Source organism: Lygodium microphyllum, chromosome 28, assembly GCF_053477565.2.
Source record: "Lygodium microphyllum isolate KBCC chromosome 28, Lygodium_microphyllum_v1.1.10, whole genome shotgun sequence".
Taxonomy (NCBI): domain Eukaryota; kingdom Viridiplantae; phylum Streptophyta; class Polypodiopsida; order Schizaeales; family Lygodiaceae; genus Lygodium; species Lygodium microphyllum.
This window is the reverse complement of record NC_141162.1, coordinates 61,355,839-61,372,804: the sequence shown is the minus strand read 5'-3', so window position 1 is coordinate 61,372,804 and position 16,966 is coordinate 61,355,839. Positions and strand designations below refer to the sequence as shown.

The window sequence follows — 16,966 nt, the reverse complement described above, 5'->3', positions numbered from 1 at the left end:
CTCCCACGTCATATTGATATAGATTGGTTACATGAGGAAATGGAGAGAATGGAAAAAGAGGAGGAAATTAATATATCTCAAGAAGAGTGGGAATATGCACGAGGTTTCTTATCAAAGGTGAGACATACTATCAATTAATTTGTTTCTAGTTATATTTTATATAATAAATTGACATGTTTGATCTTAATCTTTTACTACTACTGCACATTATTCAATGCCATTTGGTGTGAGGGTAAATATCTTCAAACTCAACGTATAGATGAAAAGAGAAATACCCAAGATTGTGGTGTCCTTGCTCACTTCCAGGATGCCAATTGTACCATGGAAGGTTATTGTGGCTTGATCCAAGATATTCTGAAGCTTGACTTTAGACGATTCTTTATATATGTACTGGATGTGAAGTGGTTTAAAGAAGTGGTAACAAATGGTGAGCATTGCACAGATACTGATACATCTAATTCGCTTAGAGAGGAAGCATCCATATCATTATATGATGGATGCCAAGTATCTCACCTGAAGACGCTACTTGCACTCCTAAGTGTGCAAGTAAAATACAAGTGGAGTGATGTGAGTGTGACCGAGTTGTTTAGGTACCTTCTATGTATGCTTCGTTGATTTATTTTTGGCACCATTATAAAAAACAATTGTGATTTTTCAAGGTGTTTTATGGTTTCTTTTTAGGTTGTTAAAGTATCATATATTACCACTTAGAAATACCATGCCTAAGTATCTTGATGATGCACAACATGTTTTATGAAAGCTTGCCATGGACTACAACAACATCTATGCATGTGTCAATGAGTGCATGTATGAACTCATGTTTTTTGAACTTTTATTACGACATGGTATATATCACAAATGTTAAATTTCTCTTGTATGTGATTTTGAAAATGTCATTTTCTATCCAAACCCGTGACAACCTCGATGGTGGTATGTTATACCTTTAGCTCCCCGAAGTGCGAGAGTATAGGATGAAAGCAATATTCCCAATGTAGATGAGGACAATATGCAGATAGAGAGGTCGATATTGCAAGAGGTGGAGGCGACCAAAAGCTTGGAGCGAGGTAGAATCGGGTAACAATGATGGAAAGATAGGAGGCTAAGAATTCTTTGAGAACGAGGTGGACTCATCCTTTTGTGGTGACCTTTCTATCGACCTTCTAGTGTATGCGGAGTTACCTCAGGAGATTGACATTGGACCATAGGCTATGTCATACTTGGAGCATCCACCTACTCAATTTATTGATGAATTGCTTATAAGGGTACTCTAGAATAAACATTTTGAATAAGATCATCTTTTTTATAGTTATATTACCATGCTATGCTTGAATCTTTATATTGATTATGCTAACATCAATTTTTGTCTATACAGGTGACATTTGTGGATCTACTTCGGTACCATTTGATGTTTCGATTTCCAATAGATGAGGTCGACGCTCGAGACTTGGACCGGACAGAGGGAGTGGTTCTAGGGGATACTGCGGAGACGTGGATGTGGAGAGCCTACGGTCAGTTCAAGATACATGTGCTACTTCTTGCTCTTGTGTAGGTTTTGAGAGAGCATGGCTCAGGTGGTTGTTGTGGAGGTACCGACGTCGTGTTTGCGTCTGGTCGTTCTGCTAGATTTGCATCACTTGTGGGATTTGTTACACCTATGGGGACGTCTACTCGAGTCACACTAGCTTTAGCTCAGTCATCCATATGTGGCACCCCTATGGATGCTACTCTGAGAGATACAACCCCGTGGGTATACCCAATGTACAGGGGTCTCTTGGATATGTCCAGAAGTGTAGGTGCAGGTGAAAGAAGGCACATCTTAGATATAACCCAGAGAGGTATGGATATCTTGTAGATAATAGAACAAGAGCCGTCATCACGAATCATGAGGGAAGGAGGGTGATGGCTCATATGAGAGAGTTGTGCCAACAAGTTTTTCGGCACAACGTCTTGGATCATTGGAAGAACATATTAGAGGGGAGCAAGGACTACATAGTAGTATCATTGCATGAGAAGTTTTTGGTACCCATCACAATAGATAGGTTATCGGCATGCTGGATGATGGAGTGCATGCATGTGTATATGTCACACAGATGATTGGATGCATGCAATGCACGTAAGAGTGCGGCCTCAAAGCCCTAGTGGCTAGACGCAGATGACTCGCACAGACTCAAGGAGGAGGCTATAGATTCTCCAAGACATTGGAGATAGCAGCACGAGGCAGCGAGGGCACGATTGAAGGCATGAATGGTCTATCATCTTGGGAGTGGTGGCCACAGGACTTATCTGGATAACTTTATAAGTTTTTCTTTTGTTCTTTTCACTTATTTTTTTACAATATCTCTTGTACTTATAATCGTGTTTCTAACAGTTGTAATTTTTTTCTTTGCAGCACTCCATTACAAACCGCGATCCCACCGGCTAGAGACACGATATGTAGAGAGACACGGTCTCATTGTATTGATCGATAGATTGTATGCATACAATGGCCTAGTAAGTCACTCTTCTTTCTTATCCGTAGTTAATAATTTTAATTAAAATGCATAATTGTATGGTGGACTGATGTGTAGCTATTTCTTTTTTTTGCAGAGTCCATTTGATGCTCCCAGGATGAGCTTTCGGATGGCGAGAATCTATAGCTCGCGCTTGGATCCATGGAGCGCACATCCTCTTCTTTTTCGATCATGTAATTCAGGTAGGTATTTTCTATGCACTATGTTATTATCATCCTTTGTATCTTGCCATCATTCCACGAACACTTTCATTAAGCGATCTTGTATTTATTTTATGTATAAGTCTAGTTGTGGATTCAAGTACACTTTGCCTTCATTTTGACAACCATTAGTTTGGTTACTATAACCCTTTTGTATAGCCCAAGCTGCCCTGCAACCATCGCTTTCAGCATCACAAATTTACTACACACGTCGCTATTAGCATTGCAGTTTATATCGCAAAAAGTGACGTGACACAAATAATGACACTCATAGCGACGTGAGTAGCAATGGTTCTATGGCGTCGCTAATACCAACGTGTTTAGCGATGACAGGGAAAAAAAATTTGGTAAACGTTTTTGTCACTTTGATTGTTGGTATGAGGCCTATATCTTGTAGTGCAAGAAGCTCTACCACACAAGTTGTATAGTTTTGCAGTGTTCAAAAGAAATCAAACTACTTAGTTACAAAGGAAGAGTTGCATGAGATGTATGTTGGGCCATCCAACTTAGTTGGTAGGGTTTTCTTGCTTTGGCCAATAAGTATCTGCATGAAATTCTAGTCAAATTCCAACACATGAGTTAATTTTCTTGGGAAAAACTTTAACATTGTATTAAAAGTAGAAAATGATTTACATCCAAAGATGGGGACTTCCAACACTTTAGTAAGTCTTTGACTCAAACCCTAGTCTAGTTCCAACACTTGAAGTAGCTTAAATGGGTAGTACTTTCCATGAGATGTGAATTGTTCGCTATACAACTTGTACAATTTCTCCCTGAAACAAAATTTAATAAAAACTAGAATCTAGTTCAAATACTTGAGAGTTGATTGAAAGATTGAATACTTCTTCTTCCCTTCCGACACTTGAAGTAGCTTCAATAAGGTAGTAGTTTCCATGAGATGCTAATTTTTGGATGTACAACCTGAATAGTTTATGTTGTGTTGTATGACAATACCATACTACTTAGGCTATGAAGGTAGAGCAGCATGAGAATTGTCTCTCATCACCCACCAATGAGGATTGGTAGTAAGGGTTTTTCCTTGGTTTGGTAAGGGTTTCACATGGCCAACAAGGTGCATAAGTGCAAGGATGTGGATTTTTCCCATCAACTTGTAGACAAAAAATAGAAAAACTCCAAATAGAATTCCCATATTGTGAATTGCGACAACATCATGAGCTTTTGCGAGGGTTTTACATGGTCAACAAGGTGCATAAGTGCAAAGATGTGGATTTTTTCCCATCAACCATTAGAAGAAATTTTAGACAGATTCCAAATAGAATTCCCACATTGTGATTTGCGACAACAGGTAGGTATGGTTGGGGGCAACGCGAAAGACTGCATACATCATGATCTTTTGCAAGGGAGAGACTACATACATATCCAGGGATGGTTGGGGGCAACAGGTTGTGGGGCAACGGGTTGTGAGCCTCAAGGAGTGGGGCAGCCCCTTGGCCCAAGCCGCAAGCAAACTAGGTATGCGGTTGGCTTTTTGAGGAGAAAAGGCTCAAATATTGGACACTCCATGGGAACACAAGGGGAAAAAGCCCCTTTGCACGCATAAGAAAATGTCAAAAACTTCGTGTGAGTTGGTCAATGAGGTATATACAGTCATTGTGGTGAATCGTGAGGAGTCGGGACTATGTCACTATCCTCCATGGTGAAATCATAGATGCTACAGTCTGAATATTCATAAGTCAAATGGGAGCCTGACAGCGTTGAAAGGAGGGGCAGCTCGAGGCCCCATAGAGCCCATGTGTGGCACGCAGCAACGTGGCTCTGTTTGTGGGCATATAAAAGGATGACTAGCTGTCCGAAGATCAATCATATCATCTCTCTCTCTCTCTCTCTCTCTGTGGCTGGCTGGCTAGCTTTCTATTTATCAATCTATATATTTGCCTAATTTATTATTTAAGCTGTATCTCTAAACACACATAATGGGCAGCTTAATATCAGACACCACCGTGCGTAATTCGACAGCAGGACAGGTGATAACATGCAAAGGTACGTATCTGCCATTCTCTGTTCATCATCACCTCCTTCCAAACTATAGTTCCTATGCATTTGGAACTGTATTAGTCCTTGCCTTACATCGTAACATATTGATTTACGATGAGAGCAGCCATTGATTTTTTCTGTTTCTGATCCCCCCTTCCGACATAGCTGCTGTGGCGTGGAAGCCCAAGGAGCCCCTGGTTATCCAGGAGGTGCAGGTGGATCCCCCGCAGGCTGGCGAGGTCCGAATCAAGATCACGCACACCTCGCTCTGCCACAGCGATATGTTTGTGTGGGAGAACGAGGTAATGTATGCGGCCATTGCTGATTATTTTTATTGTGTCAGGGTTTGTTGCTCCTGAGTACGACGGCGAGGTTGATAGCTGATGAGCATTCTCCTTCTTGTTTGTGGTGTGATTAATGGCAGGGTGCCTTTCCTCGGATTCTCGGACACGAGGCGGCCGGGTGAGGATGGCTCGGGTCTGATCATGAGAGAGAGAGAGAGAGAGAGAGATTGATGAAGCTTGCATGATGGTCTCTGGACTGAGAAAGACACTGAGAGATGATCGTGTACTGCATATCGAAATTGCAGGATTGTGGAGAGCGTGGGCGAAGGCGTGACAGATTTGAAAGAAGGGGATCATGTCATCCCAGTGTTCACAGGCGAGTGTGGGGATTGCCGCCAATGCAAGTCGGATAAGACCAATCTCTGCGCCAAGCTCAAGGTGAATCCCGGCCGGACTTTCATGCTGCATGATGGGAAGTGCCGCTTCTCGATACGAACCAGCGAGGGGGAGCAGATCCCTGTTTACCATTTCCTGAACGTGTCGAGCTTCTCGGAGTACACGGTGGTGGATGTTGGCTGTGTTGCGAAGGTCAATCCGGAGGCGCCTCTCGACAAGATCTGCCTCTTCTCCTGTGGAATCCCCACCGGTGGGGTTAGAGTTTACCAGTTGCACTATATATTTCTGAAGGCTGTCACAGCTAATCATTTAAAAACTATGATATAAGCATCTTTAAAGCTGCAATTATGTGCCAGTTCCAGCTATCATGTACTTATGTTGATTTCATAATCATTCAACATATGTGTGTACATATTATAGGACTTGGAGCTGCCTGGAATTGTGCCAAGGTGGAGAAGGGATCTACTGTTGTTATCTTTGGGCTAGGAGCTGTGGGTTTAGCGGTAATTCATTGGGTTAAATTTTCTGCGCTTTCATGTCTGCTTATGTGTTTTCCACAAACAGAAAAGGGAAATGAAGAATGGTTTGCTCTCCCTTCTGTTGTTTAGGTTGCGGTTGGATCCAAGAGTGCCGGGGCATCGCGTATCATCGGGATCGACATCAACCCAGCAAAATTTGACAGAGGTGCACAAATAGCAAATAAGTAAACATGACAAGAAAGATTTGCTCTGATCAAAACAAGTTATATTATGTTATTGGCCATAGAAATGAAGTATGGCTTCTCTTTTGTCTCATGGGTTATGTTTGTGTGTGTGTGTGTGTGTGTGTGTGAGTGACAGCCAAACAGTTTGGTGTTACCGAATTTATTAATCCTCGAGATCATACCCGACCAATTTCAGAGGTATGCCTTTTTTCTCTAACAGTTTATTGTTTGAAAATATTACCTTCGTACCATTCTGAGAATTAGTGCTCGCGAAAAACTTTTTCCTCATCCAATGGAAAAAGGATCGGGCTTAACTCCAGCCGGTCTTCGGAGGGGTATAACTGGTTTTATAACTAAAATGCTTTAAAAATAGCCAGTTTTTGTAAAGACGAGTTTCAATTTCAATCGGTTTTTTGAGAATGTTTCCTGGAAAAAATACATTAAAGGACTTTTTTTTGTGAGCACTTCTCAAAATGACACTTTGGGTGACCTTTTATTTTAGATGTAAGGCTCTTTTCTCTAACTGTTAATTGTTTGAAGCTTCTATCGTAATAATATTTCAATATGACTCTTTCAGTGACCTTTTACTAGAAAGCAATGTTCACTAAAAGCCAAGGATTTATAAAACATGGATTGCAAAAATCTTAGAAACACTTGCAAAATAAAGAATATGTTTAGAACCTTGAAGTGTACAAACTTTTTAGTGTAAACTAGCAAATATGTGATTTGATTAATTTCAAAATCCCTCCAAAAGCTTTAAGTCAAAAAGCATTCGTACCTGCTACCAAAAATGTTTTTCATGAACACTGCTATTGAGCCCCTTGGGAAGGGGCTCTTAGAAAGGTAAGACTTTTGGAGGAGGTTGCAACGTAGGTAGAGAAGGCTTTGAGGGAGGAAGAAGCCAAATAGGATTACGCCTGTGCCACTTGAGGGTGAGGGGAGGACTGTCGTGGTGCTGCTGAAGGAGGAGACGCTGTTGTAATCCGTCGCCCTATGCAGTCATAAACCACGCCCCAGTCGCCGTCAGAATGCCGCCTTCGTTGTTGGTTTTCTTTTCCCCCCCTACCACGTGGTTCTGAAGCTGTAGAAGCTTCTTGGGGGGGAAGCTTCTAAGGGGGCTTTATAAGCCCCCTTTCCCCCCCAAAAGAACTCAGACCTTAAAGGTCTTACTATTCCCCCCCCCAGTGTCTTAAAACCTTCTAAGCCCCCCCTTCCTGTGCCTCTTGAAACCCCCTCCCCCGTGTTTTAAAACTTCTTTTAGACCCCTTCCTTTGTGCTCTTGAAACCCCCTCCCTCGAAATTTTCCCTAAGGGTCCTTAGGCCCTTACCTATAGTCTTTAAAGCTACTTTTTCCCCCATGTTTTAAACCCCTAGGCCCCTTTTTCCACCCCCTCAAAAGCTTTTTTTCCTATAGCTTTTTTGTTGTAAGTTCTCCCTTAAAGGGCCTTATTTCCCTCCCCCGTATCTCAAATCCCCCCTAAGGCCCCCCCCTTAGCCCTTTCCTTTCCCCATGCAAAATACCCTTGGGGGCTTTGTTTTTTTTTTTCCCCCACTCGTAAAAGGAAAGAGAGTGTTGAGGGTCTTTTTAACACCTCCCTTTCCCACTCAAAAACCCTCGTAAGGGATTCCACACTTTTATTTTATTTTATTCCTTGTTTGTGTGAGTTTTTACAAGGCCATTAAGCCCCTCCTATGGCTTTAATGGGTCTTATTCGCAAAAGATTGTGAATCACCCCCTTTCGAATTCCCTACTTCAAGGAGGAAGCCTTCTAAAACTACTTTCGACGGATGGTGCAAGTTATTGCAAAAGGGAGCCATGGTGGAATTTCAAAAGGAATTGTAAAGCTACTTCCACGACAGAAAGACTACAACTACCATGCCGCCTAAGAAAGTCCAAGGTGTAGCTGCGGGAGGGTCATCTCCCGGTATCCATGTGGATATCTCACCCCGAAACCAAGTTTTTCTTCTTGGCTTTAATTTGGTTTTAAGTCGATCATGCAGAGAGAAATTCTTAAGGGGTAGGATATATTTGTCTGAGTTATTTGTAATGAAGGAGGTTAGCTTATTTGAATGAATGATAATGTATAGAATTTAGTTCCCTTTGAATTGCATCAAGCATGATAAATTACGAGCAAGATTATCCATTTACTATAGTAGTATAGAAATTATATATTGCATCATTAGTCTTATTCCTTTCGCAACGAATCATTGTAAATTATTAAATTCATGAAAGGTTTCTTTTGTTGCTCAAATTACTAGGAAGTTATCATTGCTAATTGCACATCGTAGCAAGGGAAATATTTGTTATTTGGCATGAGTTCATCTGCAAGGAAAAAGGAAGTTTAAATTGAACTGTATTGACTGAAAAGTAAATTGTCACAAGATAGCAAAACTGTGACAAGACGATTAATATTACCTTCCAAAAGTTATCCAAACCAATCTAAACATAGAAATATTCATACCCTAAGCACTTGACTATTTTCCTTATTGTAGGGTCAAACAAATTCGTAAAGATAAAGAACTAGGGCTGTCCCCGAGATCCTTAAAAAGAAACCCTAGGCCTGACATACGTCAGCTTAAAGGATCTAAAACGGATTACTCCATCGCAGGACTTGCGTAGCAAGTATGAAATCATTTAGCCTTGTGATTGATTCACAAGGAGAAAGGGTAAAAACCCTCATTAAGGATGGCAGATCCCTACGCAAGTTATCTTGCAAAAAGGACGTATTTTTGGATATCCTTATAAATAAGGAAAGTTGTAAATCAGAAACTAGCATATCTAAGGAACTTTAGGGTTGACCAAGTTGGGTTAATAAGGTACGCCCTACACCGGAATGTAAAGGATCTTGCCAATTTACAAGACACCTTGGGAACGAGTGCTGATACACTCAAAAGCAAAGAACACTTCCTTAGCAGTTTGCCAAACAACACAGTTGATTAATGGAAATGTTTTTGCTTGCTAGAGATTTTAGGTCTCTGTTTGAATTATGAATTACAAATTAAATGAGTACCTATACTTGAGGTTAAAGGTCTGAAGGAAGAGGCAGTTCCAGTTACCCCCGACTACCTGCCTAACCCTAACGAAGGGGGTTGTTCACCACGCCGGGAACATGGACCGAACCTGCCGCAAGAGGTCTCTCCATTGAGCTCTACTTGGAGTAGGAGGACGCTTGGGTGCCAGGGGGGCTCTGGCCGTAAATCCCTCGCCTTTCGGGTCCTGCACAAGAGGCTAACGTGACTCGGGATTGGATCTTGAGGCCCGCATACTAGTTTACGGGCAGAAGCTTGGAATAGTGATCACTATGGATTACTAGATAGCCTTCGGGCAAATTATTGACAAGCCTACTAGCAGAACTCCTTGTATTTCAAAGATAAAGTAATGAAATGTAAAAAAAAGAACTTGCTTGATATTGTTTTTCTATATCACGTGATAAGATTACGTGAAGGAACCAGTGCTTAACAGGATTAATTAAAGAAGATGATTGTTATATGTCCAATTAATGTGTTACATAATTACATAACTAAAACAAACTGAGGAAAGTGCGGAGGATGGGCCATGGGTCCGTCCTTTGGTTGGGTGGTCCCGGTTAGCCGGGAACTTTTCTCAAAAATCTCGAAGAACAACGGAATGATCATCATCATAAAAACGAATAACGAGAGCGATGACCTAGAGTTACATCTTACCCGATTTACGCTGTTTTAGGGGGACGGAATGGGACTATGCCTTATGGCAAAGAGGTTGAGCCTTGTATCCCTGTCCTTTCCCATTCTCCTTGAACCAAGTGCAGCGTGAATCCGCTTCGGACCTGGCGTTTCTGCGTAAAGTAGTTCGCTCGGGTCTGACACTAGTTGCTATTAGCTAATGACCAATCAGGAAAACCCTAATTCCAGTCAATCCTAAGTGGGAAGGGCCAGGATACTTCCGCTACGTGGCAGACGCGGGAAGACTTAGATCGCAAAACCCGTAACATTCCATGGGAGTGCCGCGTGGAGTTTTCTGGACATCCTTTCTGATGGATTGCTAAGACGTGTCCGGGATGATACTAGTGGACACGTTATAGTTGGTATCAGAGCCAACCAACAAAGGACTTGTTTTTAAGAAATTTATTGTCCCAAACATTTCCTTACTTTCAATGCTGTCTTATGAAGCATGGAACAGGTTCTTAGTGTTCCGAGTCATGTTTATGACCGCGATGCATTCCACGGATTATCGACAAAGGGTTGAGATGATGAACATCCTAGACCGCATTTACAATCCATCGCCTGTGTACGTGGAACAGAGATGGATAGGTGTTTTAGGGATCTATTACATAGCTGCCCATCGACTTGCGTACCTTCAAATTAACTTGAAAAGAATCAAGTGGATGGAGGATTTGAAGATCGTGAAGCTGTTCGTCTTTGTTGAGGCTCACGCAAACACGACCCTATAGGTCGGGGGTCGGAGGGTTAACCAGAATAAGTATGTGTACGGGGAAGTGATTCAAAGAATCCCTGCCGACCGAATCAAGGTTTCGGGACGTCATGAGAAGAATGGATATCAAAGGAAAAGATGCCCTAATCTTCCAATGAACTATCGATTCCTGAAAATCGATGACCCCAATCCGTACTACCACTCAGTTCCTGTAGCTGAATGCAACAACATCTTATTCTCCTCGAATTAATGTATCAACTTGTTCCATCGCCCCAAGAAATAATTGTACCTCGAAAGGGCTATGCTGATATGAATGGAATAAAACTTTTTTTTAAATCAACGATTGTCTTGACTGTGAATATTGATAAAGAAGTAAAAGTGATTTGGTCACTTGGCTAAAGGAATACGCGGACGTAGTTCCTGAAAAGTTAACAGAACTCCTGCTTCAAAGAGAAGTAGATCATGAGATCAAGCTAGTAATAGGAGCTGCGCCAATTGCCAAGAGACCCTATAGAATGTCTATATCGGAAGCAATTGAGCTGAAGGAACAACTCAAGCAACTGCTAGATCAGGGCTACATCTGTCCTAGCAATTCACCATGGGAAGCACCACTACTGTTCCAGAAAAAGAAAGATGGAACACTTCGACTATGTATTGATTACAGAGGGTTGAATCAACCAACAGTCAAGAACAAATATCATATTCCTAGAATAGATGAGCTTCTTGATAGTCTTCAGGGTGCCAAGATCTTCTCCAAGATTATCTTAGGTCTGGTTACTATTAGATAAGAATCAAGGAAGAAGATATCCCAAAGACGACCTTCAACACTAGATATGGACACTTTGAGTTCTAGTTGTGTCATTAGGGCTTACGAATGCGCCTGCCACCTTCAATAGGTTAATGCAGGATATCTTTAGACCTTATCTTGATAACTTCGTGCTCGTCTTCTTTGATGACACTCTAGTCTATTCCAAATAGGAAGAAGATCATGAACCTCAACTTCGGATTGTCCTTGAGACAATGAGGTCTCATAAGCTGTATGCAAAAATGAAGAAGTGTGCATTCTTCAAGTGTCAGATTGAATATCTGGGATTCATAGTATCATCAGAAGGAATATCAGTAGACCCAGCCAAGGTCAGAGATGTGCTTGAATGGCCAATACCAATATCCGTCAAAGAGATACATAGCTTTCTTGGATTGACAAGATGGTATAGGGTCTTCATCAAAAAACTATGCTTTGATTGCAGCACCTTTGACAGACTTACTGAAGAAGCAAACGTCCATTGCATGGTCAACTACCGAACAAACTAGCTTTGATAGGTTGAAGCAAAGTTTTGGTATCAGCACCGATCCTAAAACTTCTAAACCACAATAAGGAGTTTGAGGTAGTAACTGATACTAGCATGCTTGCCTTAGGATGTGTGCTTATGTAGGAAAGTCATCCTATAGCATAATTCAAGAAACTGAAGAGCCATGAGAAGAATTATGCTACCCATGATCTAATTGAACTTTTAGTTGTCAAGCTTGGAGACACTACCTACTGGGTAACAAGTTTACACTAGTGACTGATCATAAAAGTCTCAAGTGGAACTTTACCTAGAACAAGCTCAAGATGAGGCAATGTCAGTGGATTGAAGTACTGGAGGAGTATGACCTTGAGATCAAGTACCGACCTGGAAAGAAGAATGTAGTTGCTGATGCACTCAGTCACAAGGCATTCCTTAATTCACTAATCTTGCAAAATCCATCAATAGCTAGATCTTTAGCTACAAAGGTATCCATGCCAAACAAACCCAATACTTGAGCTAGCTAGAGAGGAAGCATGCCATGATACAGCTTATCAAAAGATGCTAAGAGAAATCTCTATCAAGGATCACAACCAAAAGCTACAGGCTAAGTATCATGAATTCTCTATCAATAGTGGACTTGTCTACTATAGGATGAGAGTATGTATACCAGCAAGCGAGTCACTTAAGTAGAAGATATTATGGGAAGCTCATGATTCTCCTTTCGCAGGACATCCTGGCTATGCTAAGACTCTTAAGGCAGTTAGGAAGAGCTACCATTGGGAGAGGCTTAAAGGTGACGTTCTCAAATATGTCACCGAGTGTTTGTCTTATCAACGTATCAAAGCCGAACATGTCAAGATTCCAGGGAAGCTACAACCGCTTGACATTCCCCAAATGAAATGGGAACTCATCAGTATGGATTTTGTTGTTGCCCTACCCCGAGTTCAGGGAGGATACAACTCCATCATGGTTGTGGTTGACATGCTTACTAAGGTTGCACACCTTATTCCAGTAAAGACAAACTATAAAGCCTCAGACATTGCAAGATCGTTTATCAAAGAAATATTCAAGCTACATGGTTTACCCAGAAGAAACATTAGTGATCGTGATTCTCTCTTCACGTCACACTCCTGGAGAGCTATCTTTGATGCTATTGGGATTCAACTCTGCTTTAGCACCACTTACCATCCCCAAACGGATGGCCAATCAGAGCGAGTAAATCAAGTCATCGAGGATATGCTTAGGGCATACTGCTGTCGGGAGCCAAAGAGGTGGATTCAATACTTGCCTTTGGTTGAATTTGCCTACAATGCTTCTTACCAACAAAGCATTCACGTGACCCCTTTCCAAGCATTGTATGGTCATGACTGTCGAAGTTCCCTAAACTTCTCAGATTCAACCTTAAGGGCTGAAGCTTCAAAGCAGATGTTGGAAGAGATGGATGACCAAATAAAGTCAATAAGACAGGACATCCAAGCTGCCAAGGATAGACAGAAGGCATACGCGGATTTGAAGCGTCAAGATAGAATCTTCGGAGAAGGAGAGATGGTCTTCATTCACGTATGCCTTAAGAAGAGTTCCCTATCCTTAAGAGATTGCAAGAAGCTAAGTCCAAGGTATTGTGGACTATACTAGGTTCTCAAATGCCTAGGACCTAAAGCTTATAGATTGCAACTCCTTGAGAACCTAAAGGTTCACAATGTATTCCATATCAGCCTATTGAAGAAGTATGTGCCTAACCCTAATCATGTACTTGATGACCAACAAATTGTAATGCCTAGTCAACATGTTAGGGAGATACAATTAAGATCCAGAACCCTGAGACAATGCCTCGTCCAGTGGAAAGATTATCCCGAAGAGGATGCCACTTGGGTAGATAAAGGCACTCTCAACCATCAAAATCCCCAGTTTATCTTGAGATGAGGACATCTCGATTCCTCCAAGGGGGAGAGAATGTAATATTCCAATGGCTTTAGGCTCGTGTGAACTAGCCACTAGAAGATAATGGAACTATCTTTTCCATAAAAGTAAATTTTTATAATTTCCCCTCTCCTCTAGCCGACTGTCGAGCTGGAAGAAGAGGGGATTAGTAAGGTGGACAAGCTCCTTGTTGGAGGTTGCCAAAGCCTGTACCCATGCATGACAACACGCAAGGGAGGGGAGGTCCATCTCCCTTGCCTATAAAACCTTAATAGAGGGAAGGGAGCGGAGGATGGAAAAAACGAGGTTACGATCCACCATCGTTTGGTCCTGCTAGCTATAGTCCTAGTTCTGGTTTGTGGTCTGCTTCTAAGTAGCCACGTCGACGTAGCTAAGACCAGCGACGCCAAAGAGAATGAGAAGAGGAAAGGAGGGTGGGCTGCCATGACACCGTTCTAGGCTATGTTTGAGGTAGAGAAGGCTTTGAGGGAGGGAGAAGCCAAATAGGACTACGCATGTGCCACTTGAGGGTGAGGGGAGGACTGTCGTGGTGCTGCTGAAGGAGGAGACACTGTCGTAATCCGTCGCCCTATGCAGTCATAAAGCACGCCCCAGCCGCCGTCAGAACGCCGCCTTCGGTGTTGGTTTTCCTTTCCCCCCTGCCACGTGGTTCTGAAGCTGTAGAAGGTTCGTGGGGGGAAGCTTCTAAGGGGGCTTTATAAGCCCCCTTTCCCCCCCAAAAGAACTCAGACCTTAAAGGTCTTACTATTCCCCCCCCCCCCCCCCCCGGGTGTCTTAAAACCTTCCAAGCCCCCCCTTCCTATGCCTTTTGAAACCCCCTCCCCTGTGTTTTAAAACTTCTTTTAGCCCCCTTCCTTTGTGCTCTTGAAACCCCCTCCCTCGAAATTTTCCCTAAGGGTCCTTAGGCCCTTACCTATAGTCTTTAAAGCTACTTTTTCCCCCATGTTTTAAACCCCTAGGCCCCTTTTTCCACCCCCTCAAAAGCTTTTTTTCCTATAGCTTTTTTGTTGTAAGTTCTCCCTTAAAGGGCCTTATTTCCCTCCCCCGTATCTCAAATCCCCCCTAAGGCCCCCCCCTTAGCCCTTTCCTTTCCCCATGCAAAATACCCTTGGGGGCTTTGTTTTTTTTTTCCCCCACTCGTAAAAGGAAAGAGAGTGTTGAGGGTCTTTTTAACACCTCCCTTTCCCACTCAAAAACCCTCGTAAGGGATTCCACACTTTTATTTTATTTTATTCCTTGTTTATGCGAGTTTTTACAAGGCCATTAAGCCCCTCCTATGGCTTTAATGGGTCTTATTCGCAAAAGATTGTGAATCACCCCCTTCCGAATTCCCTACTTCAAGGAGGAAGCCTTCTAAAACTACTTTCGACGGATGGTGCAAGTTATTGCAAAAGGGAGCCATGGTGGAATTTTAAAAGGAATTATAAAGCTACTTCCACGACGGAAAGACTACAACTACCATGTCGCCTAAGAAAGTCCAAGGTGTAGCTACAGGAGGGTCATCTCCCGGTATCCATGTGGATATCTCACCCCAAAACCAGGTTTTTCTTCTTGGCTTTAATTTGGTTTTAAGTCGATCATGCAGAGAGAAATTGTTAAGGGGTAGGATATATTTGTCCAAGTTATTTGTAATGAAGGATTTTAGCTTATTTGAATGAATGATAATGTATAGAACTTAGTTTCCTTCGAATTGCATCAAGCATTATAAATTACGAGCAAGATTATCCATTTACTATAGTAGTATAGAAATTATATATTGCACCATTAGTCTTATTCCTTTCGCAACGAATCATTGTAAATGATTAAATTCATGAAAGGTTTCTTTCGTTGCTCAAATTACTAGGAAGTTATCATTGCTAATTGCACATCATAGCAAGGGAAATATTTGTTATTTGGCATGAAACACCATATTGGAGAATATGGGAATTTCCCATAAGTTTGGGGCACGTGGTCAAATCTTTGGATTTGTCATCACTTGAACACTATAACTCCAAATTGAGCGCTCTATAGCTCAATAGATTCTATTTTTCAAGCGCTTTCCAATGATAGGTCACATCATATGGTTTTGAGAGACTTATGGGCATGTTATCCAGGTGCCACCTTTTTAGTATTCAAAAAATGGGAGTTGGGAGATTCCCAAACTCACTAATATTGTGTTATGAGTTCATCTGCAAGGAAAAAGGAAGTTTAAATTGAACTGTATTGACTAAAAAGTAAATTGTCACGAGATAGCAAAACTGTGACAAGATGATTAATATTACCTTCCAAAAGTTATCCAAACCAATCTAAACATAGAAATATTCATACCCTAAGCACTTGACTATTTTCCTTATTGTAGGGTCAAACAAATTCGTAAAGATAAAGAACTAGGGCTGTCCCCGAGATCCTTAAAAAGAAACCCTAGGCCCGACATACGTCAACTTAAAGGATCTAAAACGGATTACTCCATTGCAGGACTTGCGCAGCAAGTACGAAATCATTTAGCCTTGTGATTGATTCACAAGGAGAAATGGTAAAAACCCTCATCAAGAATGGCAGATCCCTACGCAAGTTATCTTGCAAAAAGGACGTATTTTTGGATATCCTTCTAAATAAGGAAAGTTGTAAATCAGAAACTAGCATATCTAAGGAACTTTAGGGTTGACCAAGTTGGGTTAATAAGGTACGCCCTACACCGGAATGTAAAGGATCTTGCCAATTTACAAGACACCTTGGGAACGAGTGCTGATACACTCAAAAGGAAAGAACACTTCCTTAGCAATTTGCCAAACAACACGGTTGATTAATGGAAATATTTTTGCTTGCTAGAGATTTTAGGTCTCTGTTTGAATTATGAATTACAAATTAAATGAGTACCTATACTTCAGGTTAAAGGTATGAAGGAAGAGGCAGTTTCAGTTACCCCCGACTACCTGCCTAACCCTAACTAAGGGGGTTGTTCACCGCGCCCGGAACGTGGACCGAACCCGCCGTGAGAGGTCTCTCCGTTGAGCTCTACTTGGAGTAGGAGGATGCTTCGGTGCGAGGGGGGGCTCTGGCCATAAATCCCTCACCTTCCGGGTCCTGCACAAGAGGCTAATGTGACTCTGGATTGGATCTTGAGGCCCGCATACTAGTTTACGGGCAGAAGCTTGGAATAGTGATCACTATGGATTACTGGATAGCGTTCGGGCAAATTATGGACAAGCCTACTGGCGGAACTCCTTGTATTTCAAAGATAAAATAATGAAATGTAAA

The 16,966-nt window shown here is 41.9% G+C and overlaps 1 protein-coding gene across 2 annotated transcripts; it reads left to right on the top strand.

The window, feature by feature from the left end:
• Positions 1-4,606: 4,606 nt before the first annotated feature.
• On the top strand, positions 4,607-16,757 carry LOC148011524 (alcohol dehydrogenase 2-like). Of its 2 annotated transcripts, XM_087670568.1 has the most exons (8): positions 4,607-4,711; positions 4,871-5,007; positions 5,130-5,167; positions 5,295-5,635; positions 5,806-5,888; positions 5,994-6,069; positions 6,225-6,286; positions 16,597-16,757. In XM_087670568.1, the coding sequence occupies exons 1-8, from the start codon at positions 4,645-4,647 to the stop codon at positions 16,657-16,659; spliced, it is 867 nt and encodes a 288-aa protein (XP_087526694.1). In that variant the 5' UTR covers positions 4,607-4,644; the 3' UTR covers positions 16,660-16,757. The 2 variants fall into 2 exon arrangements, with proteins under 2 accessions (XP_087526694.1, XP_087526693.1); XM_087670567.1 differs by lacking the exon at positions 16,597-16,757 and having other exon boundaries at positions 6,225-6,465.
• The last annotated feature ends 209 nt before the right edge of the window (positions 16,758-16,966 follow it).

What these genes read in the sequence shown, in the direction of transcription:
- LOC148011524 (XM_087670567.1), top strand. Translation starts at nt 4,645, where the DNA reads ATGGGCAGCTTAATATCAGACACCACCGTGCGTAATTCGACAGCAGGA. An exon ending in ACAGGTGATAACATGCAAAG is followed by an intron (nt 4,712 to 4,870) that starts GTACGTATCTGC and finishes CTTCCGACATAG; the next exon opens with CTGCTGTGGCGTGGAAGCCC. An exon ending in TAGGAGCTGTGGGTTTAGCG is followed by an intron (nt 5,889 to 5,993) that starts GTAATTCATTGG and finishes TCTGTTGTTTAG; the next exon opens with GTTGCGGTTGGATCCAAGAG.